The sequence below is a fragment of the Ischnura elegans genome, chromosome 1 (genome assembly GCF_921293095.1).
Source record: "Ischnura elegans chromosome 1, ioIscEleg1.1, whole genome shotgun sequence".
NCBI lineage: Eukaryota > Metazoa > Arthropoda > Insecta > Odonata > Coenagrionidae > Ischnura > Ischnura elegans.
The window spans coordinates 145091309-145107384 of NC_060246.1; the positions used below are offsets into that span (position 1 = coordinate 145091309).

General features: G+C 38.3%; 1 protein-coding gene across 1 annotated transcript; it reads right to left on the reverse strand.

Annotated features, from left to right (window-relative positions):
- Positions 1-10245: 10245 nt before the first annotated feature.
- LOC124166336 (sterile alpha motif domain-containing protein 1-like) lies at positions 10246-13041 on the reverse strand. The gene is made up of 2 exons (XM_046543846.1): positions 12889-13041; positions 10246-10476 (listed from the first exon to the last, which is right to left on the reverse strand). Exons 1-2 carry the CDS (start codon positions 13039-13041, stop codon positions 10246-10248), a joined length of 384 nt encoding a protein of 127 aa, XP_046399802.1.
- Positions 13042-16076: the final 3035 nt, after the last annotated feature.

Below are 16076 nucleotides of genomic sequence, written 5' to 3' on the forward strand. Positions count from 1 at the left end.
GGGGTGTCTGCATCGCAGCATGTGATGACGTTTCACCACAACATCCACTCCCTTTCCCCCACTCCCCCTCCATCCACCTTTCAAGTCTCCCGTCGCATCGACATCTCCGCGGCATTTGAAGCACCCCCTACCTACGACATAAGTAGCGATCCCTAACGCCACAGATATCGTATTTCACGCTGCCGCTATTGGTTGGAATGTGGTAAAATCGATATAAAATTTAAAACAGTCAAGACACCCTGCGATGTTCTTCTGGGTTAATCTTCGTTAAGCCGTTATAGGCACCAACGGTGTAAACTCCGCTCATTCCTCAGGGTAACACTTAATATTATACTCTCTTTGTGGATCATACTTATGAAGTTTTATTGGACTTAACACCTGGTAATTGGGCTTATTAATTCCAATGCTTCTGCGGCTAAGCCTGTAGGTACTGTCATCAGGGCATAGAAAGATATTTTCAACTCGCAAGTTAGTTTTTATTAATATAACTAACATTTTTATAGCAACTAACTTACGAGTGATCCAGCGTTTATCTTGGCAACGGAGAAGGCACTTTTGGTGTATATTTTTAAACTGTTACACGATTTCATTCAGCATAGCATCGCTGCGTATCGTGGACCGTGAATGCTTTACTTTATGGAGTTCAGACGCAGTCATACCCAGTCACTCTGAGGATTGGGGTGGGTAGAAAAATCTCCCGTAACATGATTGTTATACTACATAAAATATAAACTTTACCCTTGGTAAAACTAAATAATGTTAACAAAAATGGTAGCACGGCTGAGAATTTATGTAGAAAACATGGATTGAATTAGCGAGATATGTGGGGGTTATAGTTCATTAGGAAAAGAAATATCAACGAAAAATCTTGAGAAAAAAATGACTGCATTGAGACATCGTTGTACGATTAAGCGTTACATGCAGAAAGTAAGAGGTAGTTAAAGAGTGAAAAATGCGGAACGAATAGAAAAAGGAAGTCCACATATGTGAGCATTCAACGCTAAAATAATTACAATATTGACAAAAAGAATAAAGAGTTAATGTAAAATTATGCTTTTAATAACTCATAACTTGCCGTTTGAACGCAAATTTATGTCAGCTTGATATTAATTGCAAGACAAAAGCACCAGAAACAGGAATTAAGCATCTGGGTTCATCAACAAGGACGATTACCTGTGCGTCCTCAAAGGCCGTTTTAGATTTATGCTATGAGAGTCCGTAATATTATACCAGTGATTTGCTCTTGCAATTATTGATTGCGATAAAAGTATTCGGGACGGTGAAAATGAGACTAGCATCGTTTGAGCGACATTGGCGTCGAAATATAGGCTACATTGGCAACGAACTACATTCATCTCTTTTTAGAATCGAGCGGCAACTTTGTGATACTGAAAATATTATCAGAAATATGAAATACCGAGTAAGATTTTTAATAATACAGGTAGAATTAGAAGCATCTCAATAGTGAGCTAATCTTGGGTTACGAGACATGGCAGGTTTTTAAATATGCCGGGTAATTGATGGTTAATTTAAGCCGTGCATGTTTAGCAGAAAATCCCCACATTCCCAATCACTCAATTGCAAAAACATACCAAGTTAAAAGAATACATATTTTTATTTTTTGGCCAATCAAATAAGATATGGCACAGATCGTTTTACCAGAAGTAAAGATGCACGGACATCTAAGAAATATTTAAATGTGTTCATTCTAGGATACTGATGATCTGAATTTTAAACAGTCACATTTTTCATCGTCAACTCCCGCTGCACTACCTGATTTTGTTCATCGTCCTTTTGGGGAGGTCTTTCTAGACAGCCGTGCTAGAAGCATAAGGTATAGTTCTTGACCTCTGGGTGCTATACTCTACATAATCTCTTCTTAAGCTACTCTTCAAAAGCGCCCGCCTCAATCGAATGCCAAAAATGTTTTTTTTTCCTAAGCAAGACAACACGTCACATTTGACATTTACTTTACTCAGTGACAGAAATATTTAATTCGCCGCAACACAAAACTATAGATTATTCTATTATGGATATAAATTATAATGTCAAGGTAATTAAATTAAGATAGAGACAATCGAAATGTTAAATATTACGTACGCAAAACTTAGAAATATCACCAAGATTGGTATTTTAAATATTTTAACCATAGTTAAAGCGGTTTATCAAACGCCCGAAGGAAACACAAGAATTATATTTATAACCATCATTTAAAATATTTTATCCTATAACAAGAGATTTTTCAAATAAGCATCCGAAAGTATACAGATAGTTATCTGATATTTTTAAGACCACTTGATGGGTTATAACGTATAAAATACTGTAAACTTCTGCCTCTATATATGTTCAAAAAAGGGAAATTTGCTGCAAAGAAATCACTTGAATTGATCAGCCTTCGAACCCGAATATCCCGATTATCGATCACGTACCATAGTAACAAAATCTCCAGCTTTTTTTCGTTGGATGTAACACTACACTAGAGAAATCGATATCTTTTTTTCTTTCTCTTGACCTCAATATTTTTGTGCCATTAGCGTCTCGGATTATAGAATTGGTTTAAGCCGTTTAATGAGGGGAAGCTATAAGGATTATATTTCCAACAGTAAATAAAGCATTTCTCTTCTACCAACAAAGTCATTCAAATTAGCATCCGGAGGTATACAGAAAGATTTTTGCTCTTTCTAGTGCCACTTGATGTGTTATAAAGTAAAATTAAATTTCTGTAAACTTCAAGCCTCTTTATCAGTTCAAAAGCTGTACATTTTCTGCAAAGAAATCAATTGAATTAACCAGCTTTCGAACCTGCATATCCCGATTTCGGTCACGTACCTTAGAAGCAAAATCTTCAACTTTATTTTATTGGGTGTAATACTACACTGGTTGATTATGGCGCATGTCATTGATTGAAATCCCATCAATTTTAGAATGTTAGAGGTGAAAGGTCTCCGCACGTAAATAGGAGCAGCATTGATGTGTGACCGGTCAACTGCACAAGCGCCCTCACGGCAAAAGCGTCCATTTCTTCCAACGCCAAAGATCGGAGTTCCGCGATGGGTATTTGCTTTAGCTCGCCCTCCGAACGGATGACCTGTCCAAAAATGAACGTTCTTCCTCTCTCTCTCTCTCCCACACTGCTAGCATAGATGACAAGGCCTCGCTGGATGAGTTGCTAGCCGCCGTAAATGCGGTGCAGAAAATATGGACGGGATGCTCTCGACGACTGTGTCCTAATACCAGTACATCCATCGGAGCGGCGTTGTATCCACTAACAACTCAGCTCTGCCGCGAGGCGGGAGGTTTGATGCCGACGACGACGCTGAAGTTCCCCGGAGGCGTCGGGAACGCAGGTGCGACCAAAACTAATGAGGTTTCGGTGGTGAATCAAATTATGACCTCATGAGTCGTGAGATAGAGGCACGATTGAACCGTATTTCCTGTCACTGTCCCCTCTTAAATTATTGGACCGGGAATTAATACTACATGCAGCTCTATACCAAAAGAAAATAATGTTACGGAAAAATCAATAATCACTTACTTGAAAATTCCGTGGTTAGGTCGTTGGGAGTATATCCAATCATAGATTAACAATAAAATAAGTTTCATAATCAATGTAATGGTACTTCATCGCATTGTACCACATAATTCTTTCCACATTCACACTGTGGTCAGCATTCATAAAATATAGTATCTATCGATATGAATAACATTTATAAATATTTTTAACTTTCGAATTAGACTAAGAGGAAATATGCTTAAATTACGAAATGAATAAAATTTCTGCTAGGGTAGATATAAAATGTATACAACCTGATTTATCACAATTTATTCCCCCAAGCAATAGGAATATATAATCTATAAAAAAATTTGCGAATAATTAAATATATTGTCTTCCAACTTACTGACTTTCAAGAGATCATGCCGTAAAAATAAAGCACCAAACAGACGTACAGGAGTTATTTGGAATTAATTCTATATTATATCATATTATACTAGTCGTTTTTCAACTTCAAAATAGGTATTAAAGTACTATCAAAAATAGAGAACCATCAATTTTCGATTACGGCTAGCGGTTACGATTAATGTCACAAAAATTGATGTTTTCAAATAGAAAATATATTTGAAATCAATATTTCCATATTAACTACTCAACAAACGTAAGCATGGTAGTTTCGCTAAATTACTAGCTTGAAAATAATTTTCCCATTCATTTTTATAAAACTTTTGATCGTGAGGTTTATTAAATGCATTCTGGAAGGTATATACAATGTTTCCTTTCATAAAAATTACCTCTACCTCACCGATATCATAATGGAAAATCCACAAAGAGGTAGAAGGTGATTACAACGAGTATCCTACATAGTACATTTTTATTTATGAGTTAGATAAACCTTTTCGAGAGAACCTAATGTCAAGTTCGCGACTTCATACGTGAGCACTCGACTTTCTCCTCCCCATATTCCCTTGGCTATGCCATCGCAAGTTCGGAAATTGATAATTTCGCGGTATCGGCAGGAGTGAAAGAATCAGAGAGAGGAAAGAAAAACACGGAGCGTGCGGCCGCGATTCAAATGAGAAGGACAACAATATCCGTGCGCAGGAGAGGTAGGGTTGCGGGACGCTCCGTAAATAACGTAAATAATAGATCACGTAATTAGGACGCAGTCGGGGATCGCTTTCCATTAGTCGTGGGCGGAGAGGGCGCCCTCCCTCCCGGCGGCGTCTTCCGCTGCCTCGCGTGCCCTCCCAGTGCCCACTACGGAGCGTAGACCACACATCGATCTCGCCTAAGCGTCCGTAACGGCCGGATTAGTCTAAAGGCACTCCCACACGAAGCCACATAGTCAACCCCAGTTTCACCGCTCATTTTAAAAACAAATGATCGATAACGTAAACATAGGATTGGATTTCGAGCTCGTCAGCAAAGAAAATTTCACTGATTTACCGATGGAATTTTTTGTCTGTTTTGGTTTTCTTTGCAACTTTACTATTTTAAACAACATACCACATACTATTTTTAAACATAGAAAAGGCCTAATAAAAATAATACATCAACCATTGGCTCTCTACTAATGCTAATTATTTTTTTATCAAATTTTAAGTTTAGCCAAAACCTCAAAAACTACACAAAGAAAATTTTCCCATTCCCTCTTGGATACTCCTCCCTTAACTAATTTTATTATTTAATTTTGCAATATCTTCTCCATTAATTATATTATTATTCATTATATCCATGCACTTTCATCTCTTCCTCCCATTTCCTCACCCAACATTCTTGCCTCCAGAACGGTTTTTAGCACTCCCTCTCCACTCAGAACACTTCCTAAGTATTCATAACTACTTTCTTCAATCCCCTCTGAAGACTTTCTCTCCTTTATAACCATTTAATTAATTTACTCTATCATTTTTTCTTCCTCCGCTTCGCCCTCACCATTCATATGATTGGAAATAATTTAATTAAATTTTCTAGTCAACACATGGGAGGAGCAGGGTGTCCCAGCATGATATAAAAATGGATCGGATTGGTGCATTGGCTGGGACTCCTACTCCAGTGGGCCAGGGTTAAAAGACCGATGGTGGCGAGTACTTAACAGAGATTATTTGATACTTTTTTGAGTGCTTTGTGGAGGAAAATTCGAGAGAAGGACTCCGTTCGCTGCATGAAAATTATAAAGACTCTTTACTCTAAACCGGACATGTTTTTTAATTTTTCATAGAGTATATTTCACTTCAAATTTAAGATATCATCAATCAATCATTCAATCTTCATATTTCAGCGCATAGGCCTTTTTAAACATTTCTTCTGTCACGAAAATGACAGTTTTTACACCTAAGCAGTTATCGAGGCAAAATTTTCAAAACATTGATGCAGACACGTGGTTCTTAGGGTCTGCTTTGTGCTTTACTTGTATTTTAATCTCTTTGTAAAACTGCAAACTATAACGAGATCCCGAAAATCCAAAGTAAGTCGGGGAAAAATGCAAATCAAGTGTAAAGGATGCGTCCTCGAGAATGGTCCATTGACGTTTTTTTTTGTTTTTTATCGGGGATGGCAAGTGAAACGAAACGAAAATGTTTCAATTTGGTGCCGATGGAAATGAAAATACGAGGCCTAGGTTCAATTTCGTTTCCGCACGAAATTAAAATCACCAATGAGTTTAACCCGGGGCGAAACATTACTCCCGGGAACGAAACTAAATTAATCGAAACTCCGCTGCTCATAGCTATGTTTCGATCCCAGAAGTCGAGCGGAAGGGGATGATAAGGAATAGTTTCGACCCATTAATGTGTAGAGAGGTTAAAACATTGAGCGTAAAAATCAAATGGCCAGTTTGCGGTCACCTTCTCCTGTTAGTGGTAAAAATATGAGTGCCCGACGCATCTAATGGCGGTACACCGAAACTCTACTTCATTCATACATACTCGGTGTGTGGGTCGAAACTAATCTGTTCGAAGGTGATGCACGTGGTATATCCGGTGCGAAACATTAACTACGTTTTGTTTCGTCCCAGAGTTTTACTTTAGTTTCGATCCGAAGTAGTTTTGACTCCTATTCCGTTTCGACCCCGAGTTTAGCTCCGCGGGTTTAAATCCACTTCGTTCCTACATTTCGCTCCTGGGAACGAAACTATTGAAATTTCACTGGTTTTGACTTTCGTTTAGTTTCGATTGCCATCCCTGGTTTTTAATTTTCCAATGCCTCCACATTGTCATTTTACATCGAGGTTTATTCAACAATTTAACAATTACACGCGCAAGAACAATCATTGAGGCAACCTGCCCAGGTGGGACTCGAACCCACGATCTCTTGCTTGGCACGAGAGGATTTTATACCTCCGCGCAGCCACCCAGGCCAGCGAATCTGATGCGCCTCTTTCGTTAGCTACATCTTATCTTTTTCCCAGTCACCAGATTTTTTCCAGTCTTTCTGCCCTACGGCGCAAACGGCCTAAAAGCAGCCTAATTCTTTCCAATGCCTTACTATGAAATTAAAAGGCTGTTAAATGGGTGGCACGAGGGAGCGGGAGGACGACTACGCATGTGTATAAGAGACGCGGAGTGTGAGTGAAGAAGGCCGGGGAATTGGAGGGGCATCATCCTTTTCCGCTGATCTCGCCAACCTTGGCGCTGGAAACCCGGTAACCTTGGGAGAAGGACGACCGGAATACGCACTGCAGCGAGATGAGCCGAAATTTCGCTCGACCCATGCAGCCAACGAATCCTCGCAGGGAAACCTCCAAATCTTACATAAAGAAAGGCATTACCTCAGTCAAACAGATAGAAAATAACTAAAATGTTTAGTAAAAGATGCTACGCTATTACTAAAAACTAGCCAAATGACCTATTTAAATGGCATTCCATGCAGCACATGTCAAGTAAAGAAAATTGTATTTAAATTACTATTTATACGTCTTCTCTATGCTTAAAAGAGTCAGCTTCACATTTTACAAATACAGAATCCGAAAAGATTACCCTGAAACACGATCTTTCAAGCAAAAGAAATTTGAACCTACTACACTACTGTATCTGACTAATTTTCGATAGACAGACGAAATCCAAGAATCTATTGAAGACGAATAACTTTTTCAAAATCTACCACGCACTTGTATAATCGCAATTTTTTTTCTCTAGTGAATACCATAATATCAAGCAGTTATTATTTAATAGTTTTCAGGGTCATAACTAATATATTCATAATAAGTATATTTTTATTATTTTTAATAACTACCAAGGGTCAACTGCCAGATTAAAATTGATTATCAGATATCGATGGCTAAGTTCTAGCAACACGTATTTCATAGCAGATTTTTAGGAGTCCAAAAAAACGATATAATTTTTTAGTTGAACACTGAAATTAAAAACCAAAAGTTCATAAAATTGAAAAAGAAGCATTCATTTACAAACAAAAAGTTTTTTTTCCTGTATCTTATTTTTTTAATGTCATTACGCTTTGTTTAACATATCTGTTTCAAACCGGCCGAATTTGAGATACGTGTTGTTAGAACTTAGCCATCGATATATTGTACATCAATAATCACGGGAATTTGTGTCAATAAGGTAGCGCCAGAGATATCTTATATCTTGGTCTTAATTATCTCATCTTGAGATACTTACAATCAATACATGGTGTAAGGAAAGTAGCTCATTGATTTTATGGCAATAAGTAATATATTGCAATTAATGAGTTCCTGAAATTGATAAGATGGGTTAATTTCTTGTTCAACACCCGCCCACAACGAATCTAGGTGACGTTAGCACATAACAACACAAGGAACGATAATCAAAAACCACTATCTCCCAAGGTGGAAACACATGGATACGACGCGTGGCAGCGGTACTGATTCACGTGTAGATTCAATGATTTGGCGTAAATGGCATCTTTCACAACGACGTGAAAACCCTTCCCTCTCCTACTCTCTCTCATAAATCTAAAAGCGAGGAGCGGAAAGCAGCTGCGTACGTTTTATTCTCTTTTTTCCCTCCATCGTGAATGAATCGGTCACTCAGCGAGACGCGACGGAAATATAGGGCGGTGCAATATTATATTTACGCGCGACCATGTGCGTCACTACTCACGACCAAAAACTCGTTACGATACACATTTTTCGTCGTGGTGACGTCACATACAGGAGTACGCACTGTGTTTTTCTTTTTTTTTTATTAAAGGTTCTGCACTAAAGCACGCTTTTTGCCCAAAAACAGCAAACGTATTGAAAGGCAAATGATTTCATTCATTTATTTATTTTGAATTTATGGCCGAAAACATCGAAAACGTAAAAATGTGATCAGGAAGCACTCCATGTTTCCAAAAATATTATTTCTGGGAATGATGAAAACATTTTTCACCGCAATAAATCCAAGGAAAGCACTCAATACACCAGACGATGACACTATTGGACTCGAAGCCTCCATGCTAGAAAGGCAATGGATTTTCATATTATTTATATTATATGTTTAAATTTATATGTTCTAATGACGATTCCGAGATGAATATTGAAAAGGATTTTGGTGGCAAAAATTTTCATTTAAATAAGATGTTATACATAATTTTCTTCAATTATTCATGGCTGGGATAAGGACTCAATAGCATTTTCAAATAAAAAATAAGGTGAAAATATTTTAGCTTATGTTGCATCCATTAACGAAAGAGTAAAACCAATGCAAGCGTAATCAACTGCATTGAATGGAACCCGCTTTTTACATTTTTCGCATTTTTTCTCCATCCATATAGAACCTAATCCTTCCTATTTTCAGATCCGTACCAGGCAAGTTCACGAGAAAAAAATGCAATTCATTACAGATCCTACTGAAACAAAAATAAAAATGGAGCTTTAGTTGGAATAACCAATGTCTTCATTCATTCTGCAAAATAGAGCTTCAACAACGCAACAGCAATGATGATAGTACCCATAGTAGTTTCCTGTCTATAATAAACACTGTTCCTTGAGTTGAGAACCTTAAAAAAGCATACCTAAGTAACCAATACGTTGAATAAAATGCTACCTGCTATGGCTCTCGCGTCCAAATAAAGGAATGAATTTTTCAAGTATTCTAAATTAATACATCTAAATACCTCAATACTACCGCAATGATGATAGTACCCAAAGTGGCTCACTTTACACAGGCAGTGGCGGATCTATGGGAGGGGAGTAAGGGGCTATAGCCCCCTCCCTTGGGTAACCAATTTACGATAGATTGAATGGGTTATTTTTTCCGACCCCCACTACTGCTGGAATTTTAACCCCCCACTCAGTCCCCCCTTGTCCCTATCCTGGATCCGCCACTGTACATAAGTAACTACCTATATTTCTTGATTGGAGAACCTTAAAAAAAAGTATGCATAAGTAACAAATACGTCGAAAAACATGCTACCTGCTATTGCTCCCGCGTCCATATAAAGGAATGAATTTTTCAAACATTTGAAAGTAATTCATTTACATATCACTCTGTTGAAAGTAATCCATCTACATATCACACTGCTGTGGCTACTGCGACTGCGCTCTAATATGTATTCACAAACAAGTTGAATCGCAATTATCAATTTTAATTGCCCTTAAGAACTTTCGCACGCACCAATACCGGTGGAATGAAGCGAGAGAAATATACGCGGGGAGAATCAATATTGGTTCATAGAATTGTGTCAATATTTTAAAATCACCAGATCGCTGTGCGGACATTGCACAGAATACCCTCGGAGCATTAATTCATCTAATCTGCTAACAGATGTCTCAACCGTAGCTTTGATCGTCAATACCTTCTCGGAGGCGAGAGATTGCAGCGTTCAGTGCGCTGGAAGCGGGCGGGACAGGGTGGAGGGGAGAGTGGAGGGGGATGAGGCAGAAGGGGTGGGGAAGGTGTGGTTCTGAGGGCGTAGAGTGGTGTGAGGGTGCGGCGCGGCGATGCGGCTCTCTCGGCGGTTATCGGCGCGGCTACGTGGGGGTGCGGTCGGATGGGGGAATCCGACCGTTGACGGTAATGCTGGGAGGAAGTAGGTACAATCGTGATTGAATTATGCTCATTTGGATTCAAATCATATTAAAGTGTGAATCTATTAATAAAGCTATTCATCAAATAATGATACTATTTTCATAAATCAAACTGAATCTTAGTATAAATTAAAAGATCCTCGTAAATTTTCATATGACACTTTTAGAAAGTACCCATGTAAAATAAAATAAGTATTTAATGAAATTTTCCAGAATCTTTTGATTTGATAATGTGTTAGAATTCCACCAGATAAAGGCTGAAATACCTCCCTGTATATTGAGTCTCTTTTAAATCTTTTGCCTGGAATAATGATTTTAAATTCAAAGTAAAGACAACATTTCAGTGTATTATTTCCCATTTTCAGGCCTAAAAACATTAGCTAAAAACAAAAAAGCCATTTATTTATTTAAGTATTCTTTTTCAAAATCATCTCACAAAATGGCAAGAAAAAGAAATCCAAATGGTAAAAGATTTCTATCGACGTAATATATTTCCGTTAATAACAACTTTTCTAATAATTCCACCAAAGAAATTGACCAATTTACCAAGTATCCTAAATGGAGGATTAAAAGGATGATCAGATAGAATCCAATGGCCGTCACGAAACCTTCAATCCTTTCAATAGCCAGAAAAATATCTCAGAAATATCATAAAATCTTGCAGTCAGAGAAATACCAAGGGCAACATTGCTGCCGTAAAGTTTTTAGCAGAACCACCTTCTATAATCGGACACTAATTCTCATTCGATGAGAAAATCTTTGCTAATATGCTCTAAAATTTGGAAAAAAGACATTTCCCACTAATCAATTTTCTTCTCTTGCCCCCACAAATTCAGATCTAAAGAGTATAAGCTGCAATATTCAGAATTTTATGGGAAAATATTTACACGTTATCACCATATAGAAGGACAATTTAGGCCAGCATTAGCTCTTAAACATGTTCACAACAGCATTTGGGATCACGTTTTCTGAAAACAAATGCTGCTGGAAGATTTCTCTTTTTAGCTAAACTAGTGGTTTCTTCGCCAACTGTTTTGTCTCCAGAGACATTTTCATGGATAAGAATGGACGAAGTTATTGACGTCATTAACTACTCAGGTCTCAGTGGAAAACAATTAGCGCTTCCCCCATGCAACTTTACAGCGAGTGCAATATCATCGTGTTGAACTGAATATTGGAGAGCAACACCAGTACTTCTACTGGATAGCAACTCACGTAATTATTTTTTAAATAAATAAAATAGTGAGTCGACGACTAATCTGTAATCAGTAATCTGTTTCCCCTTGAATTCATAATGTAAGATAGCTATTTCGGCCCAACTACACATAGATTTTAGACCACTGTCCTATCTAAATGTTAAGGATACAAAAATTCTGTGTCACCGAGTCGCGACACACCCGTGGTCGAACAATATGGGAAAGGAGCACGTTTCGCAGAAATATGAGCGACCCGTACGAGGCAGAATGACAGCGGAAAATGGACGATGGTTGAGATGCAATAGAAGACTTATAGGACGCTGGAAGTCTACATGGAAATAGATTTATTGATGCGATCAACGCAGAGTATCATTTGCAGGAATTAAAAGGGAATTATTTTACATTCTTCCCAGGTATGAATACGATACTTATACCAATACGAATCTATAACTACGAGCAAGGGAGAGAAAGACTACTCCGTGATGGATTTCGTCGTATCTACATTGCTCACTGCCAAAAGGAGTTCACGTGCTAATTCTTCCAGCGTCCATGAGATCAATTAAGTCCGTCAAGCATTTTAAAAAATCACCATCAGTTTGAGGGAGTCTGAGTCATACGCTTAGTCAGAGGAAAAGGGAGAAAAGACGGGATCCCAATAGCGATTGAAGCTATGTTAACACGTTATTCATCTATTTATGCATGTACACAACACCTGATGATGATTTCATGACGAAATTTTACTTTCGAGTAAGACTTTTAGGAAGGTCAAGAATGGAGAAAATTTGACAACACCTATGCAAAGAGCAAATTCTACCAATACAAAAATATTTTGCATCTATTGAAGTCGCATTGAGATGAGGCAAAACAATAATTGAATCTTCACGAACACTGCGCTATTACTTGGGCATGTATTTCCAACACTTTTAAATGATACTTTCAAAACAGTTCGAGTAGAGTTTCCCACATACTTGCCGGGAAGTATTTCGGGTTAGCGAATGCAGGCATGAGTGAAGGATCTTACTTAACGGGACACGAAAACGACCACTGTCGGGATGGGCCGCGAACAGCAGAATGGGAGAAGATGGATCAGGGACCGTGGTCAGGGTTTCGGGCGTTGATGGGCAGACGCAAGGGGGGCGGGAAGGAAGGATTCGGTGGGGTCGTCACTGATCAGGGACGGGAGGGGTTGGCGGGAGATGAGGACTCACGGCTCCGGGGGAGTCTGCGCATGGAATAGTGTGTATTGGCTGTTGCCAACGGCTCCGATGCCTGCCGGGGCTCTCGGCCTCTGTTTGTATCTGCACGGAATGAGCCTCCGGACGCTGTTTGTGTGAGTCACGAGGGGCAGGGGGTGCATCCATGGGTGTCGGGTATCGAGGGATGGGAGGAGTTACCGTAGGGGTGGGGGATTAGTGGAGAATGTAGGCAAAAGGGGGTGGGAGGTTTATCCCCTCCTCCTATATCTCCGCCACCCTCCTCTCGCGAATGCATTTCTGAGCGGCTAGTTCACTGTTACAGCTGAATTTGAGCAAGTTTTATTATATGATTCACTACACGGCTGACTAATACCGAATTTCTAAGGACAACAGTACAGTAGTCTTTCGAAAACCATTGGTATAAGACGGGACAACTTTATCGGCCACTCCATGAGACGAGATAGTCTGGTGAAAATTAACGTTTAAAGGGAGGTTGAAGGCAGTGACGTAGCCAGGAATTTCGTTTGGGGGGGTCCAAAACCAGGCGGGAAGATTTTTGAAAAACAGGGTACTAAGTAATGGGTTTTTATCTAATTTCAACAATTTTCATAATCGAAAAAACTTCATTTGCTAAATAAATATTTTTGTAAATTCATGATTTTTCAACATTTTGTTTTCTATTATAAAGGAATATCATGTGTTTTTATATTTGGGGGGGTTCCGGATCCCCCAGATACCACCCCTGGCTGGGCTACTGGTTGAAGGGAAGGAAGGTAAAGCAAGTCCTCGGATGAGCTTTAGGATTACACCCCATCACCCTGAAACAAACAAAAAGTACCCAAATTTGTCATCGACCTTTCCCATATTCCCACTTCTATTTTATCGAATCTATTCCATGAAATTACCTCATCTTTTACTAGCCATAAAATAATTTAAAAGTGATATTCTCAGTAGACAGCTGCCAAGCTGGAAACTTGAGTTTTATCGCAGATATAAAGTGATATTTCAGCGTAGCTTACTCGGAAGAGATCAATGTGGACGGTTATGAAGGGTGTAAGGCAGAATAATTGCGTAGGTGTTAAAATATTAGCAGATAGAACAGGGGTAGTTGGGTGGAGAACTGCGTCAAACCAATCTTAGGATTGATGACTAATGATGATGAATGACAGGCTTTCTCGCAGGAGGAAGAGGTTGGAGGACTCAACAGCTATTTCAAGGTCGTGGGTTCGAGTTCTGTCCGAGCATCTCATACCTCAAGACTTGGATGGATTCAACCTGGTTATTTCTGAATCTTGAGATCGCGGAAGACAAGCCTTAAAGCTTTACTGAATCTCAGAAGGAATTTGACCACCAGTGTTGAAGGAACCGAAGCAAAAATAGCGTCCCCACACCTATTGCTTCAACGAAAATATTGTTATCTATACACTATGGTAAAATTCGATATGGTAAAATAGTGGTCGATAGACGTGAAAAATTGACGTAATCGAAGTGGGGTGCCCACTGCTTTTCCCCACAGGCGAAGAATTTAATTACTGAAATTCCGAAGCTTCACTTGAATCTGACACCGGGACACATTCACTAGCACAAAAATTCAAATGGATCACGCTGATCCCATAATCAGTTTTTTAAGTAAATTATATCCTTAAAATAACTCGCGGACGTCATTAAAAGTAATCTACTTATTAAGGCCGTTGTCATAGATAATTGTAATGCAACTCAGAACACCTAGTATAAGGCACAGAGAAAAAAATTGTTTGATCTTACTATCCATTCTTCTATGCAGAAATATCTAATCGACTCTTTTGTAGCGAATCGTTATTGACGAGCGGTTTATATTGTTTCCTGCATAGATTTGTGTAACTCATGTTATGACTAAGCTTTCGAAGACATAAATTTACTCACTAAAATTCTTTTGACAGCAAAGTTAGATTGTGATGAAATTAGATCAATACCTTCGGTTATTTTGCAGATATCAACCCAAACATTCAGTTTCCCATACGAGTACATATCACGAGATGAATATTTAATAAATAAAATGTTATAAAATACAGAAAATATCTAATTACTGGCACCAGTTTTCTGCCAAAATTAATTTTTCAGTTTTGTATTGGTTCTTTATCTTATTTCCGCATACCCTCATAGCAGGATTGCTAAGAGTAAAACTCAGGTTTTTGACTATGCGGAAGTTAGACTGCAGTAACTGGCAGGAAACTAGAGGGAGACAATACTCCTGGCCACTTCGGCGGGAAAAACCTCCTCCTGAACCGCGATCGTGCCCACTTTTCCCCGTATTCCAGGAATTTTTCCAAATTCATCCTCACTAAAAGCACCCTACTAAATATAATGGCCATCGTAAAAACTGCATTTTGGAAACGATTTTTTTTCCTGGCAATATCGTTTATTGAACGGGCATACAAAAAAATATTTCAGCAAACAAGAATGATGGCCTCATTTGTATGACGCGTCACTTCATTTCGAAAAAAGGTTGTGAGCTGTTCTAGTGCTACATTTTTTATTAAATGACAAGCAATCCATAATGGTAAATCAGAGTAGCTTGCTCGTTAAAAAAAAAATATCCATAATATACCACAAGCACACAGTGTACCCAGAATTCACCATAGATATCAAATTCACATGACAAAATATCATAACCTTATGAATAACTTATTTAGATACATTTGCTTACTTTTTTCCCCAAATGTTTTGTTAAAAGGTTAATTCGGAGCTTCAAGGAATAATTTGGATCAAATCTCTAAATCAGATTTTAAGGTTTAAACTATTTTCTTATTATTATAAAATAAATAGTTCTCTAGGTCGGCGTAGCTCTCTTCAATGTGCCAATAAGTATTAATTAATATCCGAGTACCCAATTTAAAATCATGTTTTACAGATACATTCTATACCTTCTAAATTGCTTCCAAATCCACTTGCCTTCAATTATATTTATCTCGTATCTAGTGTTTCTTATCAAATGTTCCATCCACCGCATCCATTTTTTGCTTTTGGTGCCTTTTAATTCGGATTTACTGAGCTTAGGGCGAAAGACCAGTACTCAACTCCGACAACTAACATTTGTTAGTTTTATATAATGTTTATTCTCGAAACCAAACACAGAATTTACCAGCCGAATAAAATTTATTCAGAAATGAGGTATACTGCATGAAAGTTTATATGCATATTTTCACATAGTTTTAAAATCT

Coding starts and splice junctions, on each gene's coding strand:
- LOC124166336 (XM_046543846.1), bottom strand. CDS start 13,041: ATGGATGCACCCCCTGCCCCTCGTGACTCACACAAACAGCGTCCGGAG. Junction 10,477..12,888: donor GCGCAGACTCCCCCGGAGCC/GTGAGTCCTCAT, acceptor ACTTCCTCCCAG/CATTACCGTCAACGGTCGGA.